The sequence below is a fragment of the Bufo gargarizans genome, chromosome 2 (genome assembly GCF_014858855.1).
Source record: "Bufo gargarizans isolate SCDJY-AF-19 chromosome 2, ASM1485885v1, whole genome shotgun sequence".
Taxonomy (NCBI): Eukaryota; Metazoa; Chordata; class Amphibia; order Anura; family Bufonidae; genus Bufo; species Bufo gargarizans.
This window is the reverse complement of record NC_058081.1, coordinates 34,250,242-34,264,468: the sequence shown is the minus strand read 5'-3', so window position 1 is coordinate 34,264,468 and position 14,227 is coordinate 34,250,242. Positions and strand designations below refer to the sequence as shown.

At 46.2% G+C, this 14,227-nt stretch overlaps 1 protein-coding gene across 1 annotated transcript in view; it reads right to left on the bottom strand.

The window, feature by feature from the left end:
* Nucleotides 1-1,064: 1,064 nt before the first annotated feature.
* The window catches only part of LOC122925561 (histidine N-acetyltransferase-like), a 50,637-nt gene continuing 37,474 nt past the window's right edge, over nucleotides 1,065-14,227 (bottom strand). Inside the window, exons 4-5 of the mRNA XM_044276918.1 lie at nucleotides 11,542-11,951; nucleotides 1,065-1,457 (exon numbers count right to left, since the gene is read on the bottom strand). Of these exons, the coding sequence (XP_044132853.1) occupies nucleotides 1,253-1,457; nucleotides 11,542-11,951 (615 nt within the window). The 3' untranslated portion in view covers nucleotides 1,065-1,252. The remainder of the gene's footprint in view (nucleotides 1,458-11,541; nucleotides 11,952-14,227) is intronic.

Genomic DNA, 14,227 nt, shown 5'->3' with positions numbered 1-14,227 from the left:
TACAGAGCTGTGTAAGGAATCATTTTTTGCAGGACAATTGTAAAACTACAGTAGTTTTTATTGATACCATTTGAGAGTATATGACTTTTTGATCAATTAATTTTTTTGGGAAGGTGAAGTAAAAAAAAATAAAAAATGAATCAGAGATTGATATTTTTTTCCAAGGTCTTCATAGGAACATAGCTGTGGAAGCTTCGGATCATTCAGGAGGACCGAGGCAGCCGCACCCACCATGCGGCTTCCTCGATCCTCACTATGGGTAGCTGTTTAATACATTAGCAGCAGATATCTGTTTAAAACAGCAGTCTCCTGGCAACTATGGTGCCCACAGTGCTCGCAAGCGGATGCCATCTTTAAATACGTTGGGTGGACGGGAGGAGGTCAAGTGCGTCACTCAACTAAATCTGCTACTGTATCACTAATAGCTTGTACTATTTGTAATATTAGTGTGTTTTTTTTTTGGTAGATGCCCTTTTGGGCGCCCAGGCACTAGATCTTGGATTACTACCCTGTAATCTCCATAGAAGGAGAAATCTGAACTTATGTGCCACCAGTTGTCACCCGCTTCTCTTCCTTGTTATGGCCAACAGCACAATGGAGGTTAAACACTGGTTCTCCTAATCTGTAGGATTCTTTTTGGTTGAAGGAATGGAAGACAGATTCATAGGAATCAATGTTTTGAAAAGCTTTTAGCACTGCACTTTAACATCAAACCTATAGGCGCCTTTCACACAAATGATATGGATTGGCTCAGTATGCGTTTGGTAAAACTCGCACCATTTTGCAAGCAATTCAGTTAGTGTTGTCTGCGATTGCGTTCAGTTTTTTCCTTGCGGGTGCAATGAGTTTTGATGCATTTTTCATGCTTGTGATAAAAAAACTGAAGGTTTACAAACATATCTTAGCAACCATCAGTGAAAAACGCATTGCAACCGGACTTGCTTGCGGATGCACTGCATTTTTCCACTGAAGCCCCATTCACTTCTAAGGGGCCAGGGCTGCGTGTAAAACTCAGAATATAGAACATGCTGTGTTTCGCAGTCAACGCAGAACGAATGAGTGGGAAAAAAAGGCTAATGTACACAGACCTATTGAAATGAATGGGACAGGATTCAGTGCGGGTGCTATGCGTTTACGTCAAGCATCGCATCCGCACGGAAAACCCGCTCGTGTGAAAGAGGCCATAGAAATGGGGTCTTTGGACAGATTCTTAAATGCAAAATAAGAGCTTGCTGAGACTGGGAAGTGGAATTTAATCAAACCTGGTCTCTTTTTCAAAAATAATCTGCTCATTAATAGAATTGAGTATATTCAACCCTTCACAGAGTTGGAAAAGCTCAGTCCGGAGACTCTCCTTTGCATACAGGACAAATAGTATACCACTCCCTGCCGGCAATCCTTTTATTCCGATTTTCAACTGCTCTAAAACATGGACCTTAGCACAAGATGGATCATTTCTAGGGATGAGCGAACTCGAACTGTATAGTTCGGGTTCGTACCGAATTTTGGGGTGTCCGTGACACGGACCCGAACCCGGACATTTTCGTAAAAGTCCGGGTTCGGGTTCGGTGTTCGTCGCTTTCTTGGCGCTTTTGTGACGCTTTCTTGGCGCTTTTTGAAAGGCTGCAAAGCAGCCAATCAACAAGCGTCATACTACTTGCCCCAAGAGGCCATCACAGCCATGCCTACTATTGGCATGGCTGTGATTGGCCAGAGCACCATGTGACCCAGCCTCTATTTAAGCTGGAGTCACATAGCGCCGCCCGTCACTCTGCTCTGATTAGCGTAGGGAGAGGTTGCGGCTGCGACAGTAGGGCGAGATTAGGCAGATTAACTCCTCCAAAGGACTTGATTAACTGATCGATCTGCAGCTGTGGATCATTGAGCTGCTGATCCTCAATTGCTCACTGTTTTTAGGCTGCACAGACCGTTTGTCAGTCTCATTTTTCTGGGGTGATCGGCGGCCATTTTGTGTCTTGTGGTGCGCCAGCACAAGCTGCGACCAAGTGCATTTAACCCTCAATGGTGTGGTTGTTTTTTGGCTAAAGCCTACATCAGGGTGAAGCTGTCACACCAAGTGCATTTAACCAGCAATAGTCTGTTCATTTTTTGGCCATATACAAAATCAGGGGCAAGCTGCGCCTGTCACCAAGTGCATTTAACCCTCAATGGTGTGGTTGTTTTTTGGCTAAAGCCTACATCAGGGTGAAGCTGTCACACCAAGTGCATTTAACCAGCAATAGTCTGTTCATTTTTTGGCCATATACAAAATCAGGGGCAAGCTGCGCCTGTCACCAAGTGCATTTAACCCTCAATGGTGTGGTTGTTTTTTGGCTAAAGCCTACATCAGGGTGAAGCTGTCACACCAAGTGCATTTAACCAGCAATAGTCTGTTCATTTTTTGGCCATATACAAAATCAGGGGCAAGCTGCGCCTGTCACCAAGTGCATTTAACCCTCAATGGTGTGGTTGTTTTTTGGCTAAAGCCTACATCAGGGTGAAGCTGTCACACCAAGTGCATTTAACCAGCAATAGTCTGTTTATTTTTTGGCCATATCCCAGTCTAATTCTGTCACTAAATCCATACCGGTCACCCAGCGCCTAAATACTAGGCCTCAAATTTATATCCAGCTAAATCTGTCCCTAGTGCTGTAGCTGGGCGAGTTATTTAGTGTCCGTTCAAGCACATTTCTTGTTCTGGGTTGAAATACAATTCCCAATTTAGCAATTTCATAATTTAGTGGTTCCTGCTATATCAGAGCTATTTGAAATCTATCCCAAAAAGGGTATATAATATTGAAGGTGCACATTGGGTCATTCAGAATAACTTCACACACACCCGCTACTGTGTATTTCCAAGTCTAATTCTGTCACTAAATCCATACCGGTGACCCAGCGCCTAAATACTAGGCCTCAAATTTAATCCCTCTAAATCTCTCGTTACCCACCGCTGTACTGTTGTTGCTGGGCAAGATATTTAGTGTCCGTCAAAGCACATTTTTTGTTCTGGGTTGAAGTACAATTCCCAATTTAGCAATTTCATAATTTAGTGGTTTCTGCTATATCAGAGCTATTTGAAATCTATCCCTAAAAGGGTATATAATATTGAAGGTGCACATAGGGTCATTCAGAATAACTTCACACACACCCGCTACTGTGTATTTCCAAGTCTAATTCTGTCACTAAACCCATACCTGTCACCCAGCGCCTAAATACTAGGCCTCAAATTTAAATCCCTCTAAATCTCTCGTTACCGCTGTACTGTTGTTGCTGGGCAAGATATTTAGTGTCCGTCAAAGCACATTTTTTGTTCTGGGTTGAAGTACAATTCCCAATTTAGCAATTTCATAATTTAGTGGTTTCTGCTATATCAGAGCTATTTGAAATCTATCCCTAAAAGGGTATATAATATTGAAGGTGCACATAGGGTCATTCAGAATAACTTCACACACACCGCTACTGTGTATTTCCAAGTCTAATTCTGTCACTAAATCCATACCGGTGACCCAGCGCCTAAATACTAGGCCTCAAATTTAAATCCCTCTAAATCTCTCGTTACCCACCGCTGTACTGTTGTTGCTGGGCAAGATATTTAGTGTCCGTCAAAGCACATTTTTTGTTCTGGGTTGAAGTACAATTCCCAATTTAGCAATTTCATAATTTAGTGGTTTCTGCTATATCAGAGCTATTTGAAATCTATCCCTAAAAGGGTATATAATATTGAAGGTGCACATAGGGTCATTCAGAATAACTTCACACACACCCGCTACTGTGTATTTCCAAGTCTAATTCTGTCACTAAACCCATACCTGTCACCCAGCGCCTAAATACTAGGCCTCAAATTTAAATCCCTCTAAATCTCTCGTTACCACCGCTGTACTGTTGTTGCTGGGCAAGATATTTAGTGTCCGTCAAAGCACATTTTTTGTTCTGGGTTGAAGTACAATTCCCAATTTAGCAATTTCATAATTTAGTGGTTTCTGCTATATCAGAGCTATTTGAAATCTATCCCTAAAAGGGTATATAATATTGAAGGTGCACATAGGGTCATTCAGAATAACTTCACACACACCGCTTCTGTGCATTTCCAAGTCTAATTCTGTCACTAAATCCATACCGGTGACCCAGCGCCTAAATACTAGGCCTCAAATTTAAATCCCTCTAAATCTCTCGTTACCCACCGCTGTACTGTTGTTGCTGGGCAAGATATTTAGTGTCCGTCAAAGCACATTTTTTGTTCTGGGTTGAAGTACAATTCCCAATTTAGCAATTTCATAATTTAGTGGTTTCTGCTATATCAGAGCTATTTGAAATCTATCCCTAAAAGGGTATATAATATTGAAGGTGCACATAGGGTCATTCAGAATAACTTCACACACACGCTTCTGTGCATTTCCAAGTCTAATTCTGTCACTAAATCCATACCGGTGACCCAGCGCCTAAATACTAGGCCTCAAATTTAAATCCCTCTAAATCTCTCGTTACCCACCGCTGTACTGTTGTTGCTGGGCAAGATATTTAGTGTCCGTCAAAGCACATTTTTTGTTCTGGGTTGAAGTACAATTCCCAATTTAGCAATTTCATAATTTAGTGGTTTCTGCTATATCAGAGCTATTTGAAATCTATCCCTAAAAGGGTATATAATATTGAAGGTGCACATAGGGTCATTCAGAATAACTTCACACACACGCTTCTGTGCATTTCCAAGTCTAATTCTGTCACTAAATCCATACCGGTGACCCAGCGCCTAAATACTAGGCCTCAAATTTAAATCCCTCTAAATCTCTCGTTACCCACCGCTGTACTGTTGTTGCTGGGCAAGATATTTAGTGTCCGTCAAAGCACATTTTTTGTTCTGGGTTGAAGTACAATTCCCAATTTAGCAATTTCATAATTTAGTGGTTTCTGCTATATCAGAGCTATTTGAAATCTATCCCTAAAAGGGTATATAATATTGAAGGTGCACATAGGGTCATTCAGAATAACTTCACACACACGCTTCTGTGCATTTCCAAGTCTAATTCTGTCACTAAATCCATACCGGTGACCCAGCGCCTAAATACTAGGCCTCAAATTTATATCCCTCTAAATCTCTCGTTACCCCGCTGTACTGTTGTTGCTGGGCAAGATATTTAGTGTCCGTCAAAGCACATTTTTTGTTCTGGGTTGAAGTACAATTCCCAATTTAGCAATTTCATAATTTAGTGGTTCCTGCTATATCAGAGCTATTTGAAATCTATCCCTAAAAGGGTATATAATATTGAAGGTGCACATTGGGTCATTCAGAATAACTTCACACACACCCGCTACTGTGTATTTCCAAGTCTAATTCTGTCACTAAACCCATACCTGTCACCCAGCGCCTAAATACTAGGCCTCAAATTTAAATCCCTCTAAATCTCTCGTTACCGCTGTCCTGTTGTAGCTGGGAAAGTTATTTAGTGCCCGTCAAAGCACATTTTTTGTTCTGGGTTGAAGTACAATTCCCAATTTAGCAATTTCATAATTTAGTGGTTCCTGCTATATCAGAGCTATTTGAAATCTATCCCAAAAAGGGTATATAATATTCAAGGTGCACATTGGGTCATTCAGAATAACTTCACACACACGCTTCTGTGCATTTCCAAGTCTAATTCTGTCACTAAATCCATACCGGTCACCCAGCGCCTAAATACTAGGCCTCAAATTTATATCCCGCTGAATTTGAATACAATACATTGGGCCAAATAATATATTTGTTGTTGTGGTGAACCATAACAATGAGAAAAACATCTAGTAAGGGACGCGGACGTGGACATGGTCGTGGTGGTGTTAGTGGACCCTCTGGTGCTGGGAGAGGACGTGGCCGTTCTGCCACATCCACACGTCCTAGTGTACCAACTACCTCAGGTCCCAGTAGCCGCCAGAATTTACAGCGATATATGGTGGGGCCCAATGCCGTTCTAAGGATGGTAAGGCCTGAGCAGGTACAGGCATTAGTCAATTGGGTGGCCGACAGTGGATCCAGCACGTTCACATTATCTCCCACCCAGTCTTCTGCAGAAAGCGCACAGATGGCGCCTGAAAACCAACCCCATCAGTCTGTCACATCACCCCCATGCATACCAGGGAAACTGTCTCAGCCTCAAGTTATGCAGCAGTCTCTTATGCTGTTTGAAGACTCCGCTGGCAGGGTTTCCCAAGGGCATCCACCTAGCCCTTCCCCAGCGGTGAAAGACATAGAATGCACTGACGCACAACCACTTATGTTTCCTGATGATGAGGACATGGGAATACCACCTCAGCATGTCTCTGATGATGACGAAACACAGGTGCCAACTGCTGCGTCTTTCTGCAGTGTGCAGACTGAACAGGAGGTCAGGGATCAAGACTGGGTGGAAGACGATGCAGGGGACGATGAGGTCCTAGACCCCACATGGAATGAAGGTCGTGCCACTGACTTTCACAGTTCGGAGGAAGAGGCAGTGGTGAGACCGAGCCAACAGCGTAGCAAAAGAGGGAGCAGTGGGCAAAAGCAGAACACCCGCCGCCAAGAGACTCCGCCTGCTACTGACCGCCGCCATCTGGGACCGAGCACCCCAAAGGCAGCTTCAAGGAGTTCCCTGGCATGGCACTTCTTCAAACAATGTGCTGACGACAAGACCCGAGTGGTTTGCACGCTGTGCCATCAGAGCCTGAAGCGAGGCATTAACGTTCTGAACCTGAGCACAACCTGCATGACCAGGCACCTGCATGCAAAGCATGAACTGCAGTGGAGTAAACACCTTAAAACCAAGGAAGTCACTCAGGCTCCCCCTGCTACCTCTTCTGCTGCTGCCGCCTCGGCCTATTCTGCTGCTGCCGCCTCGGCCTCTTCCTCCGCCTCTGGAGGAACGTTGGCACCTGCCGCCCAGCAAACAGGGGATGTACCACCAACACCACCACCACCACCTCCGTCACCAAGCGTCTCAACCATGTCACACGCCAGCGTTCAGCTCTCCATCTCACAAACATTTGATAGAAAGCGTAAATTCCCACCTAGCCACCCTCGATCCCTGGCCCTGAATGCCAGCATTTCTAAACTACTGGCCTATGAAATGCTGTCATTTAGGCTGGTGGACACAGACAGCTTCAAACAGCTCATGTCGCTTGCTGTCCCACAGTATGTTGTTCCCAGCCGGCACTACTTCTCCAAGAGAGCCGTGCCTTCCCTGCACAACCAAGTATCCGATAAAATCAAGTGTGCACTGCGCAACGCCATCTGTAGCAAGGTCCACCTAACCACAGATACGTGGACCAGTAAGCACGGCCAGGGACGCTATATCTCCCTAACTGCACACTGGGTAAATGTAGTGGCAGCTGGGCCCCAGGCGGAGAGCTGTTTGGCGCACGTCCTGCCGCCGCCAAGGATCGCAGGGCAACATTCTTTGCCTCCTGTTGCCACCTCCTCCTTCTCGGCTTCCTCCTCCTCTTCTTCCACCTGCTCATCCAGTCAGCCACACACCTTCACCACCAACTTCAGCACAGCCCGGGGTAAACGTCAGCAGGCCATTCTGAAACTCATATGTTTGGGGGACAGGCCCCACACCGCACAGGAGTTGTGGCGGGGTATTGAACAACAGACCGACGAGTGGTTGCTGCCGGTGAGCCTCAAGCCCGGCCTGGTGGTGTGTGATAATGGGCGAAATCTCGTTGCAGCTCTGGGACTAGCCAATTTGACGCACATCCCTTGCTTGGCGCATGTGCTGAATTTGGTGGTGCAGAAGTTCATTCACAACTACCCCGACATGTCAGAGCTGCTGCATAAAGTGCGGGCCGTCTGTTCGCGCTTCCGGCGTTCACATCCTGCCGCTGCTCGCCTGTCTGCGCTACAGCGTAACTTCGGCCTTCCCGCTCACCGCCTCATATGCGACGTGCCCACCAGGTGGAACTCCACCTTGCACATGCTGGACAGACTGTGCGAGCAGCAGCAGGCCATAGTGGAGTTTCAGCTGCAGCACGCACGGGTCAGTCGCACTACAGAACAGCACCACTTCACCACCAATGACTGGGCCTCCATGCGAGACCTGTGTGCCCTGTTGCGCTGTTTCGAGTACTCCACCAACATGGCCAGTGGCGATGACACCGTTATCAGCGTTACAATACCACTTCTATGTCTCCTTGAGAAAACACTTAGGGCGATGATGGAACAGGAGGTGGCCCAGGAGGAGGAGGAGGAGGATGAGGAAGAGGGGTCATTTTTAGCACTTTCAGGCCAGTCTCTTCGAAGTGACTCAGAGGGAGGTTTTTTGCAACAGCAGAGGCCAGGTACAAATGTGGCCAGCCAGGGCCCACTACTGGAGGACGAGGAGGACGAGGATGAGGAGGAGGTGGAGGAGGATGAGGATGAAGCATGGTCACAGCGGGGTGGCACCCAACGCAGCTCGGGTCCATCACTGGTGCGTGGCTGGGGGGAAAGGCAGGACGATGACGATACGCCTCCCACAGAGGACAGCTTGTCCTTATCCCTGGGCAGCCTGGCACACATGAGCGACTACATGCTGCAGTGCCTGCGCAACGACAGCAGAGTTGCCCACATTTTAACCTGTGCGGACTACTGGGTTGCCACCCTGCTGGATCCACGCTACAAAGACAATGTGCCCACCTTACTTCCTGCACTGGAGCGTGATAGGAAGATGCGCGAGTACAAGCGCACGTTGGTAGACGCGCTACTGAGAGCATTCCCAAATGTCACAGGGGAACAAGTGGAAGCCCAAGGCCAAGGCAGAGGAGGAGCAAGAGGTCGCCAAGGCAGCTGTGTCACGGCCAGCTCCTCTGAGGGCAGGGTTAGCATGGCAGAGATGTGGAAAACTTTTGTCAACACGCCACAGCTAACTGCACCACCACCTGATACGCAACGTGTTAGCAGGAGGCAACATTTCACTAACATGGTGGAACAGTACGTGTGCACACCCCTCCACGTACTGACTGATGGTTCGGCCCCATTCAACTTCTGGGTCTCTAAATTGTCCACGTGGCCAGAGCTAGCCTTTTATGCCTTGGAGGTGCTGGCCTGCCCGGCAGCCAGCGTTTTGTCTGAACGTGTATTCAGCACGGCAGGGGGCGTCATTACAGACAAACGCAGCCGCCTGTCTACAGCCAATGTGGACAAGCTGACGTTCATAAAAATGAACCAGGCATGGATCCCACAGGACCTGTCCGTCCCTTGTCCAGATTAGACATTAACTACCTCCCCATAACCATATATTATTGGACTCCAGGGCACTTCCTCATTCAATCCTATTTTTATTTTCATTTTACCATTATATTGCGATGCTACCCAAAGTTGAATGAACCTCTCCTCTGCCTGTGTGCTAGGCCTAAATATATGCCAATGGACTGTTGCAGTGGTGGCTGACATGAAGCCTGATTCTCTGCTATGACATGCAGACTAATTCTCTGCTGACATGAAGCCAGATTGTCTGTTACGGGACCTCTCTCCTCTGCCTGGGTGCTGGGCCTAAATTTATGACAATGGACTGTTGCAGTGGTGGCTGACGTGAAGCCTGATTCTCTGCTATGACATGCAGACTGATTCTCTGCTGACATGAAGCCAGATCCTCTGTTACGGGACCTCTCTCCTCTGCCTGGGTGCTGGGCCTAAATTTATGACAATGGACTGTTGCAGTGGTGGCTGACGTGAAGCCTGATTCTCTGCTATGACATGCAGACTGATTCTCTGCTGACATGAAGCCAGATCCTCTTTTACGGGACCTCTCTCCTCTGCCTGGGTGCTGGGCCTAAATTTATGACAATGGACTGTTGCAGTGGTGGCTGACGTGAAGCCTGATTCTCTGCTATGACATGCAGACTGATTCTCTGCTGTCATGAAGCCAGATTGTCTGTTACGGGACCTTTCTCCTCTACCTGGGTTCTGGGCCTAAATTTATGAAAATTGACTCTTACAGTGGTGGGTGACGTGAAGCCTGATTCTCTGCTATGATATGAAGACTGATTCTCTGCTGACATGAAGCCAGATTGTCTGTTACGGGACCTTTCTCCTCTGCCTGGGTTCTGGGCCTAAATTTATGAAAATTGACTCTTACAGTGGTGGGTGACGTGAAGCCTGATTCTCTGCTATGATATGAAGACTGATTCTCTGCTGACATGAAGCCAGATTGTCTGTTACGGGACCTTTCTCCTCTGCCTGGGTTCTGGGCCTAAATTTATGAAAATTGACTCTTACAGTGGTGGGTGACGTGAAGCCTGATTCTCTGCTATGATATGAAGACTGATTCTCTGCTGACATGAAGCCAGATTGTCTGTTACGGGACCTTTCTCCTCTGCCTGGGTTCTGGGCCTAAATTTATGAAAATTGACTCTTACAGTGGTGGGTGACGTGAAGCCTGATTCTCTGCTATGATATGAAGACTGATTCTCTGCTGACATGAAGCCAGATTGTCTGTTACGGGACCTTTCTCCTCTGCCTGGGTTCTGGGCCTAAATTTATGAAAATTGACTCTTACAGTGGTGGGTGACGTGAAGCCTGATTCTCTGCTATGATATGAAGACTGATTCTCTGCTGACATGAAGCCAGATTGTCTGTTACGGGACCTTTCTCCTCTGCCTGGGTTCTGGGCCTAAATTTATGAAAATTGACTCTTACAGTGGTGGGTGACGTGAAGCCTGATTCTCTGCTATGATATGAAGACTGATTCTCTGCTGACATGAAGCCAGATTGTCTGTTACGGGACCTTTCTCCTCTGCCTGGGTTCTGGGCCTAAATTTATGAAAATTGACTCTTACAGTGGTGGGTGACGTGAAGCCTGATTCTCTGCTATGATATGAAGACTGATTCTCTGCTGACATGAAGCCAGATTCTCTGTTACGGGACCTCTCTCCTCTGCCTGGGTGCTGGGCCTAAATTTATGACAATGGACTGTTGCAGTGGTGGCTGACGTGAAGCCTGATTCTCTGCTATGACATGCAGACTGATTCTCTGCTGACATGAAGCCAGATTCTCTGTTACGGGACCTCTCTCCTCTGCCTGTGTGTGTGCTGGGCCTAAATATATGCCAATGGACTGTTGCAGTGGTGGCTGACGTGAAGCCTCATTCTCTGCTATGACATGCAGACTAATTCTCTGCTGACATGAAGACAGATTCTCTGTTACGGGACCTCTCTCCTCTGCCTGGGTGCCGGGGCCTAAATATCTGAGAATGGACTGTTCCAGTGGTGGGTGACGGGAAGCCAGATTCTCTGCTATGGAACCTCTCTCCAATTGATTTTGGTTAATTTTTATTTATTTAATTTTTATTTTAATTCATTTCCCTATCCACATTTGTTTGCAGGGGATTTACCTACATGTTGCTGCCTTTTGCAGCCCTCTAGCTCTTTCCTGGGCTGTTTTACAGCCTTTTTAGTGCCGAAAAGTTCGGGTCCCCATTGACTTCAATGGGGTTCGGGTTCGGGACGAAGTTCGGATCGGGTTCGGATCCCGAACCCGAACATTTCCGGGATGTTCGGCCGAACTTCTCGAACCCGAACATCCAGGTGTTCGCTCAACTCTAATCATTTCCAAACAGGTCGATATCTATATAGTATACTTTGTCTGCAATAGGCACTGGAAATGGTTGAGAACCAAGGCTAAGAAACCCTTCTGGAGAGGCATGGGGGCCATCACTGCCAGGTGTGACCTTGGAAGAAGATGCAGAGTCACTAGAATTCCCAGAATGTGAATAAATCCAGACAATCTCTTGTTTCAGTAGAAGATCTAGGTTGGACTTCTGAGCCGCAATAGGAAACCAACCTTGAACTAGCAATCCACCAGGAAACAATTGCTCTCTCATCTTGGACTCCTCAAAGAATCTGAGGATTTCCTCTTGTCCCAGAACAGATAGCTTTTTGGATCTGTCTTCATTACTCACTCGAGACTCTAGTAACCTGAGTTTTGCTTCCAACTGGTCAGAAGAAACAAGCACAGGCATCACTGCCTAATGGGGAACACAATGAACATAGGAGAGAGGTTCAGATTCAAAAGATTTCATGAAATACATAGATGAATTGTTATAAAAGTAGAAGAGGAACAAATGGAAAACAACAAGACTAGTTCTGAGCGAAATAAAGTATTCAAAGTAGACTTCAATCCAAATTTCAGGGAAAATCGAATTTGCTGCGAAGCCAAATTTCCTTGCAAATCAATTTTCTCTGAAATGGCATTAAAGGGGTTGTCTGAGTTATTTTTTTTGTTCTCTGTACGTTTCTAATTAGGCAAATGAAAGTTGCTGCTTTCTCAAATTTTAATGAGGGTTACGTGACCTGTGATGTCAGCCAATCTCCCTGCGCTGATGTTGTTTTGTACGCAGGCCTGAGAGTGCAGATATGTGCCTGTACACGAAACGTCACTGTGCTGGCCAAGCCCATCTGCACTGCCAGGTGCTGCTTATTGCTCTCTCCCTGGATTCTTGAGGTAAAAACATTAACCCCTTCAGCTGAACAAACTCAGGGCTGAAGGCTTTACTTAGTAGCTGCAGGCAGCGAGGAGGAAAATGCTGGGCACAGGAGCTGACAGAAGAGTTCTGCAGAGCATTACACAAGAACAGGTAGGGGGAAGATCCTACAAATACATGCTGCAGAGTCTCCCAGCAGGCAGACATGTCACTCAGGGCAGCCCTTGTATTCACTCCCTTTGCAGAGCAGGGAGAGGGGCAAAGATTGTTGTTATAGCAGGTAAACAAAGGGCCAGAAGAGAACCAGGAAAATGAGGAAATATAGATTTTTTTGCCTAAAACTTGCTTAGCTTAGTTATATATTGCTGCCCATCAGATTTACAGCGCTATATATATATTTTTTTTCATAACTAAGACAGCCACTTTAAATATAAAATCATACTTAACTCATCCATTTGAGCGCGAAGAGGCTGCCGGAGTTTGAAGTTCCAGTGCAAAGCTTGTGCGCGGTGACCCATAACATCACTCGCCACATGAGATTTTGTGCTGAATCTTTAAGCAAGATGGCCAGGATGGCCTCTTTGTGCTCAAATTACAACATTGGTTTGTTAGTCTAGTTAAATTGCTAGTTAAATATTAACGTTGACAAGATATGGTGGAGGAAGGGTTTATTTTGCTATACTTGACTAAGGGACCTGCTAATTGGTTTTTGGATGAGATTGGATTCTCCAAGAGCAAAGAGATGCATGTTTTTTTTTTCCTTTTTCTTTACCATGCAGACAGGCTGAAGGTGCCATTGTTGAATACTAAGGGGCTAAAAGTTAGGCTTAAGCTTATGGCAATGTTTAAGCTCATTAAAAACAGACCAGGTACAGTTGTGGTAGCAGAAACTCATCTGACTCACAGAACCTCAGTCAGCAAAATTGCCACTAGTCTTCCTTATCCACTTCTTATAATAGGAAACTAAGGTTAACACTAGGTTCTTCACCAGAACTTGCTGCAAGGCTAGTTGGACTGGAGAAAAATCACATTATGTCTGGAGTAAGGTAGCAGAAAATTGGCGAAAGTTCACTGGAAGCAGACATTCTAGAAAGACCAGAATGGATGCAAAGAGTTGTAGACAAGCAGGACGAGAACCAGAAGAGAAGAGACCGTGCCTAAACAGCAGATTAGAAACTTGACACGGTCAGAAGATCTCCAGTTCAGACATAAAGCATAGAAGTACAAAAAGAGCCACTTTACGCCATCACAGGAAACTGGCAATGATTTACCGACTTAAATCCTCCACCTAGCTCTGGGTTTGTATGCTGAGCCAGGAACCATGCACATCATGGCTGCTAAACTAGTCCTGACAGAAACTACATCCTTGTATTAGCCATGGAAAACCACCTCTTCTTGCTTGAACTCTTCAATGTTGTTGGAGTGTCATTTATGATGCAGGCAGCTCTTCTCAGCCTCCTCCCAATGAACCTCCCAGGAGTGCAGCTCCACGCCAAATACTCTCATTCTTGCCCACCTACTTAGCACAATTTAGCCTGATGCCCCCCCCCCCCCATTACACTGTCATTCCCTGCCCAGTACTCTTTGAAGCATGCTCAGTCCATTTTTCATGGTCCGCTATGGGCACTTCATACTCTAGTACTGTGCTTTTCTGCACCCTATTAGCCTCCTGGACTATATCTCAGATACACCAGAGAAGGAAACTGACTTCTCCCAGCTTCACCAAACCTACAGGGACAGCACAACTGTAAGGGGGCAACATCAATGGGAGAGAACTACTCTTAGGGGGTCTCTTCAGGGACAGCACAGTTTTAGGCTCA